Source organism: Diadema setosum, chromosome 3 (assembly GCF_964275005.1).
Source record: "Diadema setosum chromosome 3, eeDiaSeto1, whole genome shotgun sequence".
NCBI classification, from domain to species: Eukaryota; Metazoa; Echinodermata; class Echinoidea; order Diadematoida; family Diadematidae; genus Diadema; species Diadema setosum.
In genome coordinates this window covers 9,087,147-9,104,271 of record NC_092687.1, presented here as the reverse complement: position 1 = coordinate 9,104,271, position 17,125 = coordinate 9,087,147, and the positions used below count along the sequence as shown (strand labels likewise).

At 37.6% G+C, this 17,125-nt stretch overlaps 2 protein-coding genes across 2 annotated transcripts; both read left to right on the top strand.

Moving 5' to 3' along the window:
• Positions 1-3,492: 3,492 nt before the first annotated feature.
• On the top strand, positions 3,493-5,358 carry LOC140226520 (uncharacterized). The gene has a single exon (XM_072306972.1). It carries the CDS (start codon positions 3,493-3,495, stop codon positions 5,356-5,358), a length of 1,866 nt encoding a protein of 621 aa, XP_072163073.1.
• A 9,625-nt stretch (positions 5,359-14,983) lies between these two features.
• On the top strand, positions 14,984-16,855 carry LOC140246519 (uncharacterized). The gene has a single exon (XM_072325866.1). It carries the CDS (start codon positions 14,984-14,986, stop codon positions 16,853-16,855), a length of 1,872 nt encoding a protein of 623 aa, XP_072181967.1.
• The last annotated feature ends 270 nt before the right edge of the window (positions 16,856-17,125 follow it).

Here is a 17,125-nt window from a genome sequence, read left to right as displayed (position 1 = left end):
GTAATTTTAAGAAGGATTCACAGTTTATTTGATGAAAATTGGTTTTCAAATGGCTGAGATATCCAAAAAAGTGCTAATGATAAAAGGCGACATGCCACAACTTTATTAGGATCTCTTTGTTTCACCTTGTGTTTGGATATCTCAGCCATTTCAAAACCCCATAGAACTGCATGCTCTTTGATATCTCATAGAGTGGTTTCTGAATATCTCGAAAAAAGTTAAAAGCTAAATCTTCACCTCGACCAGAACTGTACACACCCTTAAAGGTATTTTGTATTTAGATGATAATGCCTTCTTTACCAGGGTAGCCTTAACGGTCGTGCCACTACTCTACCAGAGGCCCCTGCCATTATAATACTATAGCATTGAAAACTATCTATTTAATATACACCTGGATCGAGAGGGACATTTTGGATGAAAATTTTGTCCAAGAATGGCCTGAAGATTGGTCACTTGAAGGTGAGAAGTTTAAGAAATAAGATGGGTGGTATCAGATGTCACTTTTTTTTTTATCACACAACCTGATTATGAAACGTACCTACCATTTCGGAAAGTTGGTAACACCATGATGTGCAAGTTATTGAGATTGTACGAATGTGTAAAGGAAGCTTGTTCCAGAGAGAGGATCCTGTGTAAACAAAAGACCTTTGACAAGTTTATTTTGTGTTTGTTTGTTTGTTTGTTATTTTGTTTGTTTGTTTGTTTGTTTGTTTGTTTGCTTTTTGAGGGGGAGGACTTGAGGAGGTCAGTATTACTAGAACGGAATGATCTTGAGGAGTGACTTAAGTTGTTGTTGTTGATTTAAAAAAAAGAAAGAAAAAAAAAGAGAAAAAAAGACTGAAGTATACAGGATTAATATGAGTGTATGATAATTCTTGCTGCAGAGTATCAGAGTTGTGACAGCTGACGGTGAGGCTGGATAGATGGCCCGTTAATGCCATGCGAATTACAGTCAAATACTTTATGGCTTAAAAAATGCCAATCGGCTCCTTGTATAGTTTGAAGTGTCTCTGAAAGTTACCCCCCCCCCAAAAAAAAAAAAAAAGAATCAGACATATCAATACATTACATAACGCTCTAAAGTAGTATGTCTCATTTTACTCAGATAATGCGATTTTTAAACAAAGCTATTTTTCATATTTTTCTCTTTCATGTCTTTAAAGAAATTTCTCATCGTAGCTTAAAAGAATAATTATAGGCCTATTTGTTTTAACTTACGTGTGGATTCAGATTTCATTTTTTTTTTCATAAATTATTAAGTAAATATCACTTTTATAAAATATCAAATTGCATACAATGTGAGAAGAACACCTCCTCAAAACCGATTTTCATCAATAATGTTTGGACTCCTCTTCGAAGTTTATAAGCTCTTTTTAATATTTCGTACAACTGGTTTAGAATCATATCCGAGCAAGTTGAAACCTGTATCCCAATCTCAACCAAAACTATACTGTTTCTTTAGTGTCATACAAGAGGCTACTGTGTAATAGGAACTTTCATTGTGCGCTGTGATTTCAGGTAGACGGTACAGAGTGTTTGAGATGTGGGGAAAACCAGCTTTCATCAGGGGTCAGGGGTGAGCGAAAACGTCACAATGATTACAAACTTTCCTCTGAAAGTTAGTTGCCCGGCCATTTTTTTGTGAGTGCTGTGATGTAATACCTTTCTGTGACGGAAAGTCAACTCTTCACGAGTTAATTCCTTGTGCGTGGATCTTGAAATTAAGACCACATTCAGTCTAATATGTGTTCGCAATTTCCTACAGGGAGATTAGACAACAACAGATTGCAAGTTTATGTCTGTAATTTCATTCGGAACGAGACATAAATTAGCAATATTGAACCCGGAAGTACAGCATAACTTGGTAAGCATTTACATACGAAATGATATCCACAATCGTGCCCCCTGCCTTCGTGTGTTCCTAAATATTGTGCCTGATACGTACTTTTACAAATAACGCATGACCACTGAATATGCTTCTCTGCCCTTGTTTGTTTGGTGAATAGTTTTCTGTCATGATTGTGGTGATTTTGTGAGCATGTTTAGTCCCACCCCACACCTCTTTTTATATTCGTAATGCAATTGAAAGTTAGGGAAACAGAAAAATTGACATATCAATCAGCATGTTACAATATGTTGTAGAATACAGATATTAATCATTGTCTCGGCTGGAAATAAATTAACGGCTGACAATATTATCAAACATTTTGTGCTAACAGATATCACGTAAGTATAATCATTATTCGAGAAGTAAATAAACTTGGCAAAGGTCAGACCTCTTCGAGACTGTCATCCAGAACTGAGGTTGATGCATTCTAATGACCAATAAACTGATGCTACTCTAAATAATGAAAGCATCTCATCGAAAGCCTCACAAGATAACTTTAAACGTTCAAATAAAGATGGGGTTGGTTACAGGATTATATGGTTGGAAAGGTATACAGGAAGCCAATTGTGGCAGTCAAATCTGTCTCATTGTCTGCAAGAGCGTTTGTCTTTTCTCCATGTATACATAAAACTCAGACGAAAGGACATCGAATCCAAAGTGACAGTAGACCTGACTGGCTACAGTTTCACATGGGCTGAAAGGTCCCTTTATCCGTTTCCATCTTCGTTCATTCACTCCTTTCTTGCACAATTTCGACACCGGTTTATTAGAAAACAAATATTTTCTCTTTTCCTAACTCAGTTCCTGACATATGAGGTAAATGAGAAAAAATACTTGCGGCCTACAGCTTCCTTGTCTGCCAAGACTAAGGAAACCAGTATCTTCATGCAATAAAAAGGAAACTTGCTATAATACTATTTCTTCAGGGTAAAGTTACTTTGTATAGATTGAAGGACACCTTGTTACGTTTTAAAGGCCTATCTACAAACAGGCAAATTTACATTGATTGACCCACGATTCTATATAATCTCTCATTTCGATCACATTTCCATTGATTTTTTTTTTTTTTTTTTTACCTGAAAGCTTTTGCAAACAACATCATTGGATGTTGTTATCGCTCATATAAATATACAGGATCACGATTAAGAGTCATCCTTCCGTAAGCTACTCGAATTAAATAACCTAATATATGTTGATGAGTGTATATCCCCATACAATACAACTCATTATTGTTTGAAGAATACTTCTTTAAGAGCATCAACGAGTAACATTCTGATCTCATTCTATGTCATCATAGGACGGGTCCACTCAATACCTTAATGTGATCTCCTCCACTCAAATGAACCATCCTAAATAATGAAGTTTATTTGAATCCAGAAATAAAGCATCCTCAGCTAATACGATAATAAAAAAGAAGACATTCACACTGGTCTGTTGGATTGTGCTTCATTATTTCATTCGGTTTTAAGAATGCATACATTCTAACAGCATGTTACCCACGAACTTTCGCCTCTTGTACCTGGTAGACGCTAAATTCAGTTTTTTTGATGGTATTTATTGATGTTATTACCATTTTTGCTTTTGCTTTTAGACAAACAGACACCATGGCAACGTTTCATCAGATCATCAGCCAGAATCTGGAGTGTCCTATCTGTCTGACTCTTTTCAACCAACCTAAATCACTGTCATGCTCTCACACGTTCTGCAAAGACTGTCTTCAACTAATATCTCAAACTCAGAAAACTATAACATGCCCTATATGCAGGAAAGGAACGCCCATACCCAGTGGAGATGTGAATAAGTTGCAAACTAACATACTCTTGAGTTTTCTCGTGGACAAATTGAAAATCACAAGTCCAATATGCACAGTTTGTGAGATGGACGACAAGTCGCCAGCAGTGTCCTACTGTAAGGACTGTGGGAAATATATGTGTGATTCGTGTGAGAAAGGGCACTCTTTCTGGAACCCGCTCACCACCCACTCAGTGGTAGCCATGAGTGAGGTGCTCTCGGGAAAAGTTCCGCTTAGGAGGAGAAGGAAATGTAGGAAACATCCTAACGATGATGGGGAGTGTTTTTGTACAAGATGTCAAGAATACGTCTGCCTGAGATGCGGGATGTTAGCACACGTACCAGCAGGACATCAGATCGAAGAGGCAGCTATTCATGAGGACAAATTGATAAAAAATATCAAGGAGTTGAAAGAAAGAGTAAAATCAGAGAAAACAATTTTTGAAAACAACATCGACTTCATAGAGACACATCGAAATGAAATAGCACTTATGATGAGAAAGCTCAATGATGACATCGACAAGGCGTATGAGGAATACATGCAGCTATTGTCAGCCAGTAGAGAATCGCTGAAAAGTCAAGTGAAACAATGCTCTGAAAAATTCGAGAAGGAATTACAAGCCATGGAAGAGGAGAGTTACCAAGCAATCCATCAAATGAACGCTATGGAAGAGCTAGTAACAAACGGTATGAAGGTACCGCTGGATAGAGACGCATTGTTATCACACGACACGCTGTGTGAAAACTTGAAGAGCTTTCTGGGACGAGCTGATCCTGACGACCGATCACCGAGAGGTGTGACAGAACGAACTCAGAAGATTTCTTTCCGTAGATACGAGAAGGTCAATGAACTTTGTCTCGGAGAGTTGGAAGGTGACACGTGGGATGTCCAGGGAGGTGATGTCTCACCTCCCTGGGATGTCAAAGCAGACGTAGAGCTCCCTAGCGAAACCTTTATGTCCTGTATGGTTCGTGCACCAGGCGGTAAGATGGCGTTGGGATCGTATAATGGTGGAATCCATCTCTTCTCCCCTGATGGCAGGTTACAGCAGACCGTGCTGAAGGATGTCAGAGTCAGGAGAATTGGATTCCTGTCTGATGGCCGAAGTGTAGCACGCGATATGAATAACAAGGTGTCACTCTACACTCCACAATGGGAGAAGCTTGACGTCACATTCGAGACGCTGAGTAGGGATAAAGGAGGGTTGGGTGGTCTCACTGTGGATAGAGATGATAATATCTACGTGGCTTATTGTTACCTCAGAAAGATCCAGGTATTTACCCCATTTGGTGGCGTGGCTGTGAGGGACATGGTGTGTGATCGATATCCACATGAGCAAATATTCTCCTTTCACAACACAGGGAAACTGATACTGAAAGCTGCATCACATACCGTGTGCCTTGGCGGTAAGGGGAAGAAGGAGAATGTCTTGAAGAAGGAGGGTATGTCAGCCTTCCCAGCTGTTTGTCGAGATGATTCGGTCATTGTAGCCTGGGTGAAGAACGCGAAGAGTCTCGTCAGTATCGATCGATACACGAGTGATTTGAAGCATGTGCACAATATTATTTCGGATTTTAAAATACAATGGTCATCGTGTTGGTACATTCTACAAGAGTTTGAGAGTGGAAAGATAGCTTTTTGCACTCTAAATAGACTTTACATATTTGATACTATTTAAGCTGAATTGTCATAGTTGACATTTGTTCGGCAGTAGCATGTCAAAACAAACAAACAAACAAACAAACTAAACTATTAGTGTGATATTCTAAGTGCATAGAATATCAATACATAAGTGACCGTGCACCTCAAAACGAACATAAAGTCGCACACATTGATTTTGCGTGAGGACTGAAAATAAGACTGAAATGGGCCAACCTAGCCGAACTTGACTTTTTCATATCTTCTGAAAGAGCGGGTCTTCTTTTACATTATACTAAATTTTGGTATCATAAACGGGCAGGAAAGTGTGATTTTTTAGCAGTTCATCTCCAACATTTTTGGCAGAATATTGTGATTACGTGTGTCTTTAGAATCCCTTTTTCATTTCTGAAAAACCTTGTCCACACTTTCAACTCTAATAACTGAAAGGATAGTGCTACTGTTTGAAAATTGGCATTAATTATGGACAGAATGTGTTAATGAGGCATGCTCAATTTCAATTTAATTTTATAATCCCTTCATTGTTGTTACTCTGGTGGTTTACTTCCTGGTTTTTTTTTTTTTTTGTCCCATTCATCGCACAGCCACCACGGTTTGGTAAAGATTAAGCGCTTGAATAGACACTGTATTTCAGAGCCTCTTTTCTCAGTTCACACTTTTCCCGAGTTTGTGCTTTCTTTCCAATATTTAGATAGGTTAGGAGAGTCCATTTGATTTGAGTTATACATCATTTTAAAGCTTAAAGTCTGCTCTTTCAGAATATGGTCTTAACTAAAAATTCATATCTGGCGACTTTTTGTTTGTTTTGAGGTGCAGGGTCACAATAGTACATTTTCAATGAATAGGAAATGAATGCACACATGCCATGCCTGCTCACTCGAATATTCATACAGTAATAATCACCTTGATAACTTAACGTTGAGGTTATCTAGGAATGATTGGCCGTTCCTAAACAATGAACAGGGTCAGTTACAGCATTTGTTTTGAGAATATAGTGCTCTTAATGATACAACATTAGGCTTTGGGTAATGCTCTTCATATGAAATCAGCAACAAGAGAATATTGCATCTCGCGCTCAGTTGAGTCACCAAGGACAAATTCACCTTCCAAGTTCACCTTATTGCCGACAATTATTACCTAAATATTAGCATTAAAAATAACGTGGATGGGGAGGTTTGAGGGCTCGTTGGTGTGTATTCATATTTTTATTTGTATTTTCTTGTAGAAAATTTGTGCGAACACTTTAAAACCATGAGACCAACTCTGAGAATTAGCTACAAGTCGTCCCACGACATATGGGGCATCCCCTGAATCTCTTATAAACTAGGAGGGACATTGACAAACGTTTTCAATACAGAGTATCTCTGGATTTAGTCAAATGTTTTCTTTCGATTCTATAATTTGGGGTTTCTAGTGGCCCTTTGGGGGGTAACCATTCAATTTGGGTGATGGTTGAAGAAAAAGAATTGTTAAGACTCCTTAACTTCGGAGCTATCTATATCCCCTTGCTCCCTCTATGATCCCACTACTCACACTCCCTCTGAGCCCCATAGTGTAGAATTGTGTCCATATATTTTCATAGTCTGTAGCAATTGATTTGGCCCTTCCCCCACCACTAGTCTATCTGCGATAAATACATTTTGATGAATAAGCTTTGAATGGCAGTCACCAACATACTTACTTACAATATACTCCCTAAGTAACCAAAATTCGTTGTTTTCTACAAAATTGATTCATCGGAAATTATTGATACTGTTCGATCTCTGAAATATAGTAAATCCTGTGGGCCTGATAACTTAAGTGTGAATTTGTTGAAAAAATAATAATTTACCCCCTAGCAGCCCCTCTCTCCCATATATTCAATCTATCCCTACTTAAGGAAAAGTATCCAGACTCCTTAAAAATCGCCAAAGTTATCCCCATCTATAAAAGAGAAGATCCCTCAATGGTGAAAATTTATAGACCCAACTCATTGTTACCTGCACTGTCGAATATTCTTGACAAAGCAATTGACAAGCGTCTCTACTCGTTCATGATTAAAAATTAAATATCAAATGCGAATCAGTTTGGTTTTAGGAAAGGATTTTCTACCGATTATGCTATAATGAAATCTGTCGATAATTGATGCGTTAATTAAAAAGGAGCACATACTTGGAGTCTTTATGGATCTTATAGTAGAGCATTTGACACTATCGATCATGACATTTTACTTGAAAAACTATATAATTATGGCGTGAGAGGGATTATTCTGTCGTGGTTCAGAAGTTATCTAAGTCATCGAAAAAAAAATATGTTGCATTTAAATCCAGTCACTCAACATATTCTAACGTGTCATGTGGTGTCCCTCAGGGATCTATCCTCGGGCCCCTACTTTTTGAATTTACATTATGATATCATCAATTCCTCTCCTTGTTTAAACTTCATCTTATTTGCAGACGACACCAATGTTTTTTATTAACACAAGGACATTGTAACACGGGTTGATACATTAAATACGGAATTAAACAACATCTCGAAATTGTTTAGAAGTTACAAGCTTTTATTGAATATTGATAAGACCTGTTTTATACACTTTCATACGCTTCAATCCCAGCCCACCCTTCCTCAAAGTCTTTGTGTCGATGATACAAACATTTTCGAGAAACGTTCAACCAAGTTCCTAGGAGTGATCCTAGATAGCAGTCAAACTTGGAATACTCATGTCCAGAATATTACAACAGCAATATCTAAAGCACCTGGTGTTTTAGGAAGAATAAAATACTCAATCAATGATCAAACTTTAATAATGTTATACATCACTTTATTTGTACCATATTATGTAATGTACTGCAATATCGTATGGGACAACTGTAGTAAAACTAAATTGAAAACATTTTTTTTCTCTCCAGAAAAGGGCTCTTCGATTATGCACACATTAAATTTTCTTGGCTCACACTGCAGATCCCCTATTTTGACACCTAAAAACTTTGAAAGGCGATGATATACATTTATACCTTACTGCCATATCTATGTATAAACACACTCGAAAGTAAGTACAGTTTTTCCATAACCAATGACCATATTCACCCATACCCTACCCGTCGTTCCCATGATTTTCATTTAAGTAATCCAAAGCTTTTACTTGCTCAAAAGTCGATCAGACATCACGGTCCGGATACATGGAACACTCTTCCTGAGGAGTTGAAACAGTGTTCCTCCTATTTTTTCATTCAAAGCAAACTTAAAGAAGTATATTTTATTACCGTGTATCTCAAATACAAACTAAAAACAAACAATTTATATGAATACTGTTGGTCTCCCGATAGCAACATTGCATATCGTCCCCTCTTCCAGCAAACTGATTCTGTTATTCTAAATTCCAGCCTACCTGCCCTTGGGCACTTTCAAGCACGTTCACTGAGAAAGTGGAAATATGAAAATGAACTTGTACTTGAACTTGAACAGTTATCACAATTCCAGTTTAATGTACTTAGTGTATTAGCATTCATGAACCCAAAAGTTGACATCCCAAAGGAATACAATGTGAGAGTAGACAGTGATACAGTATTATGCTTCATATTGCTTCATAATGTGTGTGTAGAAACACGCATCCCGGTGATCAGCCAAGGAACAGAGACCATAATAAATCTCCATTTTTAAAACACAGATGCTGTTGTTATGAGTAGGGAGATATGAAATGCAGTATTTACTTTGTACAAAATAAGATTTGAAAGAAACACTGCGTGGGTGAACTTGACGGTCTTCCAGATTTTGGATAAAAGTTGTCAAACAGGATTGCACCCAAACTGAATTGAATCGTGACTCACCTTTCCTTCTTTCATTTCCCCCAACCTCTATCAGCTTTCTTTTTTCTCTCTGTCGTCATTTTCTGTTTTATCCACATTTTAATTTGATAATGTTTTGTACTTTCTGATGTCTGTATTAGCATGTTTCTTTTATTTTTGTAAATTTGGAGTGAAACATTGACGTATATCAAACCAGTGAAGTCACTTCGTTGAAACGGAGGAGTTTTTAAGAGCCTCATTTCTGTTATTTCCAGGAAGTAACATGTTTTTAGTGTTTGTTTGTTTTTTTTACTTTCAGTTATACATAATGGAATCAAACGACAGCAATAGCCACTTTTATGTTTTTGTTGTTTTTCGTTTTATGTCTATGACTTTTCTGATAGATGTGCAGGTTCGAAATGTTCTGTGTTTTAAAACGCAGAGCCTCGTGCAAGATCGCGTATTTGAACGGGACACCATGTATTTGAATATGAAATTGATAAGATTAAAAAAAAATGAAAAACGATTTCTGTGCAACTTGAAGGAAATCAAAACTCGAAGAGAAATGTGGATTGATTGAAGGCAGCAACAATAGGAAAGGCATCGGTGAAAGTTTGAGGAAACATGGATCATCGATGCAATTTTTTTTTTTATAGTTTTTGTGTTACAACCGGTGGATGAGATGAGTATATGCCAGAGTTCATGACGTCATTTGTGGACAACAATATAAAGAAAACATTAAAGGAATTCAACAAAACTTCATATTTCATGAAAATTACACATTCTACCAACTTGATACTGTGCTAAGTGTAGTAATTTTCCCCCTGGTTCCTGAAAGTGGCTAGTAAAGTGCTCATATATTATGCTAGAAAAATGAATGCATGTTGAATTTTCCCTATGTTTTCTTTAACGCCAAACGTCAAGTTGTTTCAATGCAGTTGTGCATGCCAGTACAATTTTATTGTTTTTCATTTGTTTGCTTGTTTTTTTTTTATATTGTCATTTTGCACAGTTCGTTGAGTGTGTATACCTCCACTGTATACATGATTCAGATTCTATGTCTATATTTTGCAAGCTTTGTGATGTTTTAATCGGCTTTTTATATATTTCTTTGTTTGTTTGTTTGTTTGTTTGTTTGATTTTTATGAATGTAAGTGCATGCATCAAATTATTAAAGTGAGCTTCTTACAGGAGTAAACATATTGCTCGTTCACTTGTTCAAGTACATAGTGTATTTGCGTGTTGTCTGCGTGGCTGTTAGTAGCAGTGTGTGATATGTCAATAACGGAAACTCCTAGTTAACAAGTTGACAGAAACTCCTACTGTTGGGAGGCTTGTTTGCACGATGTCAAACGTTTATTGTGAAGCTGCTATGTGTGTGTATCAGTGTGTGCATGAGTGTCGTTGTGTATGTATGTTTGTGTGATCGACCTGTTACCCCTACCCTTTCCATTTCCTTTATTATAACATACTGTTTTTCGCACAATATAACGTATACAATATAGATAATTATATATTTATATATCTTCCCATTAGTACTTGTGAATGTTTATTTGAAATATATAAATAGCACACAATAAATGATGTATAAAAATATTAATAAAGAAGAGATCCATCTATCCTTGTTGCTAGAGGGGATTGTTTAAACCCATTTTTACGCATATATTTGCCAGATTGTCACATTTGAAAGGGAATTGTTAGTCAAAAGAAATAAAATAAAATCATATGTCTTGCAGCTCAAGAAAATGAACGTTTTAGGCATGGTTGTCCAAACGTGAATAAGCTTTCCCTCCTATAAGTTTATCAAAGTCTTTTGCACACAGTGATATGCATTCATATGTGATGCGAAATGTTTTGGTGTGAATTAACCAAAGTAGGGCTAATAAATGATCTAAGCCAGCACCAGTTCACACAAAAAGTCTAAAACCTTAAAGGCACTATTTTGTCATTTCAACTGATATGAGGTATCACCCTGCCTAGTGGGTCAATATGTAATATTTAAGAGGCGAAGGCAGTTTCCAAGTAGTGTTGACCAGATGCCTACTCATAGATGAGACTCGGTGATCAGCGCAATATTCTGTCGAAGCATAGATTGCAAGTCCATTACAAGTGAGATGGTGATACGCTATAAGTATCCCCTCAGTTCACTGAAAGACAGAAAATCAAAATCATGTACGAAAGGCTCAGTGCGCAAGGTAAACGTGCATTATGCGCTGTGATTTCAGTAAGGCCTATACACACTAGAGTGTTAGGGATGTGGGGAAAACCAGTTTCTATAAATATAATGAGTGAGAGTGAAAAGATTACGTACGACAAAAACAGACCCCCCTCTGAAAACTGCCCGGCCATTTTGTGAGCGCTTTGTATCACTCTGTGGAAAACACAAACAAACTCTTCATGAATTAATTCACCTTGGGTCTTCATAGTACGACCACATTCAATCTAATATGTGTGAGCACCTTCCTACAGGCCGATTAGACATCAGATCGTGATCTCGTGTCTACATGTACTTAACAGGCATACCTAAATCAGCAGGATTGAACCCGGAAGTGCGGCATATTTGGTAAGAACACAATACATACTAGTATCTATACCAAAGATTTTGCCTGACACGTAGAGTTTTGCAAATAATGCACGATCACTAGATTCTCTTTTCCTTGTCTATTTTTTTTTTCTGTTAGGATTTCACTAATTTAAGGTAAACATGATTAGTCAAACAACGTCCACTGTACTGTGTTCATATGTGTAAAAGAGTTCACACTATGCAAAAAAAAAAACCCAGATCCAAAAGCATGTGACAGTTATGCTGTATGAAAAAAAAAATATTAATCGTTGTCTTTGCTTGAAATAAATCAAGGTCTAACAATTTCATCACAGATTTGTGCAAAGAGATGGGAAGTAAGGGCATTTGAAGACATGCGTATAGAACTCGACACATGTCAGACCTCTTTAGGACTTTCCCTTTTAATGATTTAACTGTGCAGGCTGCTTAATCACCTTCTTTGTATTTCTTTAACAACCGAAACAAAAGAGAGGGGTGGCTATTCATGTTTTTTATGATATTCGAAACTTGATCAGAGTGTCGACAGATGACAAACAAAATTACTTGAAGAGAGGTTGAAATGCGCAGCCAATTTGACCATCATATAAAGTTCTTAGAACACAAGGATCACTTATTGAGATTATACGACTAGCAACGAAAGGGTCTCTTCTTCAGAACGATTAACAAGGAGAGATCTGAAGAAAACACCTGACTGTTACATGATCAGTCATTGTTCTTCTTCTTCTTCTTCTTCTTTTTTTTGGGGGGGGGGGGCGTTTGTTTCTTGTATATTCATTTGGGAGGGGAAGGATATTTTAAAAGAGGGGAGTGTCATCAGATATTGAGGTTTAAGTATTCTGATCAACAATGAAAGGATGCTACCTGGAGATAATAATGAAAACATCCCATCAATAATATCGTCACAACAGTAACACTGGGCAACACTGAAATGACCAGAATGTTGAACTAATTGCGAGTGATAACATGGGTGGAAAGCGCTTAAAAAGCCAATCATGATAGTCAAGTCTTTCTCATTGCCTCATAAATTCATAGAAATTCATAGAATTCATTGCCTAGAAAGGACATCGAATCCTCAGTGATTTCATATAGATAACAACTGACTGCCTTAAGTCACACAGTAAGATGAACGCAATCTATTCTTAAATATACAGAACAACTTTTGGTTTTCTTCTAAAACTCATTTGCAGTTTTATGCAACGCTTTTGTCAAAATTTCGAGAGAAATTCGTTTGTATTGTATATAGGATACGCTTTTGTAGGAATACTGCTGCCGGTTCTGTTTGTCCCCAAATGTTAGGTAACTTATAATCTCGTTTATGTTTAAATCATTTTTCATATATGAGGTGAATGGATATCTTATTTATTTGCCTCATATATTAAGAAAATAAATATTTTCCTCATGCCTTAATCTTTTTTGAAATATGAGGTGAATGACTATTATATTTTATTACCTCATGTAGGAAGAAAAGTTTTAGACATGAAAACAATATTTCCTCCCGGAATTATAAGTTACCTGGCCTTTGTGGACAAACATAAATGGCAGCAGTATTTCTAGGATAGCATATCCTCAATATACAAATAGTGAATGGTCACGAGTGCAATGGTACGAGATTTCGCACGAGGTGAAAGATAAGAGGCGCTCTATTCAACGAGGCGAAGCCGAGTTGAATAGAGCGCCTCATCTTTCACCGAGTGCGAAATCTCGTTCCATTGCACGAGTAAAGACCATACACTATTTGATTTATACAACGTCCAAGTAAATCTTTTTGGTCTAAGTAGGCCTAGAAGTCTATAATATGTATGAAAAATATAGCCATACTTACATGTGGATCCACTGCGATTCTCTTTCTGGCTTGTGCAATCAAGGCGTTTAGATACAGGTCGGTCCGGTCACAGCCTAGCGCTCATACACGTACACTACCACTACGAAGGCCTACGTACGCGCATGCATGTACCGCACACGTACACTGCGCTAGCTGCATGCGATCCTCAATATGCAACACACAGTACACGCAGTACCGTACAATTTCTCGAACCGTGGAATAGAACGAAAAAATCGAACCAAGTTGCACACAAAAATAGAACCAAAATTGCACGGCGCGCTGAATGGAGTACTTATTGAATATCACGTGACCAACAATCCTCCAATCAAATTACAAGGATCTACTTGGACGTTATATAATTGGTAATAATAAGTTCTCGTAGCGAGTAATAGTTCTCGTCTGTCTCATAAAACCAGGGAAGTCAGTATGGTCATGAAATTTAAAAAATCGAAATATTTATATCTAATATACGTCTCAAGGGTAGTATTTTGTGAAGACTGAGGGGCACCTTGTCACGTGATACACAAAGATCAAAGTATACACACAATTCTTATTGATAATTTGTCTCATTTCAGTCAAATTGTAAGTGATATTCTCTTTTTACATGACGACATTTTCATACGGTATCGCAGAACGATAATATCGCTACTATGTGATTTTGTTTTGATTACTTTAACTTCGCCGGTCTTACACTTGAGAGACATTGGACAGTTCCAGCACATTTATTTTCATGTACTTCAGTTGCCATTGAGATAATACATATATTGATTACATACTCACATTTGGTTTTGTTTACATCGAAAGACAACTTTGGTTCTCTCTACACTATTATCTTAAAAGGCTTGAGAATTTCGATGTGGAAGAAAATGTTGGAATCATCGGCAAAAAGAAGAAAGGAAAAATGTTAGATGAAGTTTTGAAATCATTTTTATAAAGAATAAACAAAAGTAGGCCCAAGAAAAATCCCTGAATGACCCAGCAAGATAATGTTTTCAAACTAGACTTAAAACAATTGGCAGCTGATCGATATTAACAAACTGTCTCCTGTCGGATAAATAGCTACTCAACCAGTTCAAGACTTTTTCACGTATATATTCCGTAATGCGATTGTATAACAGTATATCGTGGTTAATAGTGTCAAAGGCTTTAGACGGGCCCAGAAATATATCAACCGATCATGTGACAAATCATCAATTGCGTGGACTCTTTTGTCAAAAAAGGCAACAGAGCATGCATTGTAGATTGTTTTTTTCTTCCCAGATTCAAATTCAGAATCACAAAAGAAATCTACATTTAGTTGAAAACTTGATTATACGAGAATATATCAAATGCTTTTAGATTTTGGAAATATGAGTCAACAGATATATCATTACCCTTTTTATAAAGTGGAAAAACCTTAGTAATTTTCATTTGATGAAGTACTTCCCCGGATACAAGGGACAAATTCACTTGTCGATGTGTTTACCACTGTATGTTTCTTTTGCTATTAGACAACATGGCAACGTTTCATCAGATCATCAGCCAGAATCTGGAGTGTCCTATCTGTCTGACTCTTTTCAACCAACCTAAATCACTGTCATGCTCTCACACGTTCTGCAAAGACTGTCTTCAACTAATATCTCAAACTCAGTCTGACAAGGAAATTATAACATGTCCAATATGCAGGAAAGGAACGCCCCTACCCAGTGGAGATGTGGGTAAGTTGGAAACCAACATACCCTTGAGTCTTCTCGTGGAAGAAGTGAAAATCACGAGTCCAACATGCATAGTTTGTGAGAGTGCCGAAAAACCGCCAGCTGTGTCCTACTGTCAGGACTGTGGGAAATATATGTGTAAAACGTGTGAGAAAGGGCACTCTCTCTGGAAACCGCTCTCCAACCACAAAATTGTGCCCATGAGCGAGGTGCTCTCGGGAAAAGTTCCGCTTAAGAGGCGAAGGAAATGTAAGGAACATCCTAACGATGATGAGGAGTGTTTTTGTACAGATTGTCAAGAATACGTCTGCCTGAGATGCGGGATGTTAGCACACTTACCAGCAGGACATCAGATCGAAGCGGCAGCTATCCATGAGCAAAAATTGATCGAAAATATCAAGGAGTTGAAAAAAGGAGTAAAATTAAAGAAAACAACCTTTGAAAACAACATCGACTTCATAGAGTCAAAGCGAAATGAAATAGCATTCATGATGAGAAAACTCAATGATGACATCGACGAGGCGTATGAGGAATACATGCAGCTATTGTCAGCCAAAAGAGAAGAGCTGAAAAGTCAAGTGAAACAATGGTCTGAAAAATTCGAGAAGGAGCTACAAGTCTTGGAGGCGAAGGGTCAGCAAAAAATCAGTCTCATGAACGCTATGGAAGAGCTGGTAACTAACGGTATGAAGGTACCGCTGGAGAAAGACGCCTTGTTTGCACACGACACGCTGTGTGAAAACTTGAAGAGCTTTCTGGGACGAAATGATCCTGATAGTCAATCACCGAGAGGTGTATCCGAGAGTGCTAAGACGATTGCATTCTATAGGTACAAGAAGATCAATGAACCTCGTCTTGGAGAGCTCACAAAATACACGTGGGATGTCAAAGCAGACTTAATGCTCCCGAGAGGAAAATTCATGACCTGTATGACTCGTGCACCAGACGGTAAGATGGCGGTGGGATCGTCTTCACGCGGAATCCATTTCTATTCCCCTAATGGCGAGTTACTGCAGACCGTGCTGAAAGATGTCAGTGTATATGGCATTGGATTCCTGTCTGATGGTCGAAGTGTTGTACGTGGTGGACAGCACAAGATATTACTCTACACTCCGCAGTGGGAGAAACTTGACGTCACGTTCGAGACGAGAAGGTGTAGAAGAGGGTCTTCTGATGGGAATTTAGCTGTGGATAAAGATGATAATATCTATGTGTGTTGTAGGGAATCAAAAACGATCCAGGTATTTACAAGACAGGGTGGTAAGGCAGTCAGGGACATGACCTGTGATGGATATACACCAAAGCAACTATTCGCCTTTAACACCAAGGGGATACTGTTACGTGCAGACCCGTCAGCTGTGGTGTGCCTTGATGGTAATGTAAAGCAGAATGTCTTGATAGAGAAGAAGGGTCGATGTGCCTACCCAGCTGTGTGTCGAGATGATTCGGTCATTGTAGCCTGGGTGAAGAACACCGACTTTTGGACGAAGCACGTCAGTATCGATCGATACACGAGAGATTTGGAGCATGTCTGCAATCTTATCACTGATTTTAGAGTACAACCCTTACTCATGGGTTATTACTTTCTACAAGAGTTTGCGAGTGGTGAGATAGCTTTCTGCACTGGACATAAGCTTTACATATTTGATGGGAATTTGTTTGAACTGTCATAGACGATATTTCTTCTACAGAAAAAGACAAACAAAAAACAAACAAGCAAACAAAAAACGTGGATTCTTCAACGTGATACTTAAAGTGAACAATGAATACATTATTATTGTTATGATCATTCTCAGTAGTAGTAGTAGTAGTAGTAGCAGTAGTAGTGGTAGTAGTAGGAGTAGCAGTAGTAGGATTACATGAATAATAATTACATCACGATTGCTTATCACATTTTAATTTTAAACCCAACATACCTATTGGTAAGAATCCCCGAATATAAT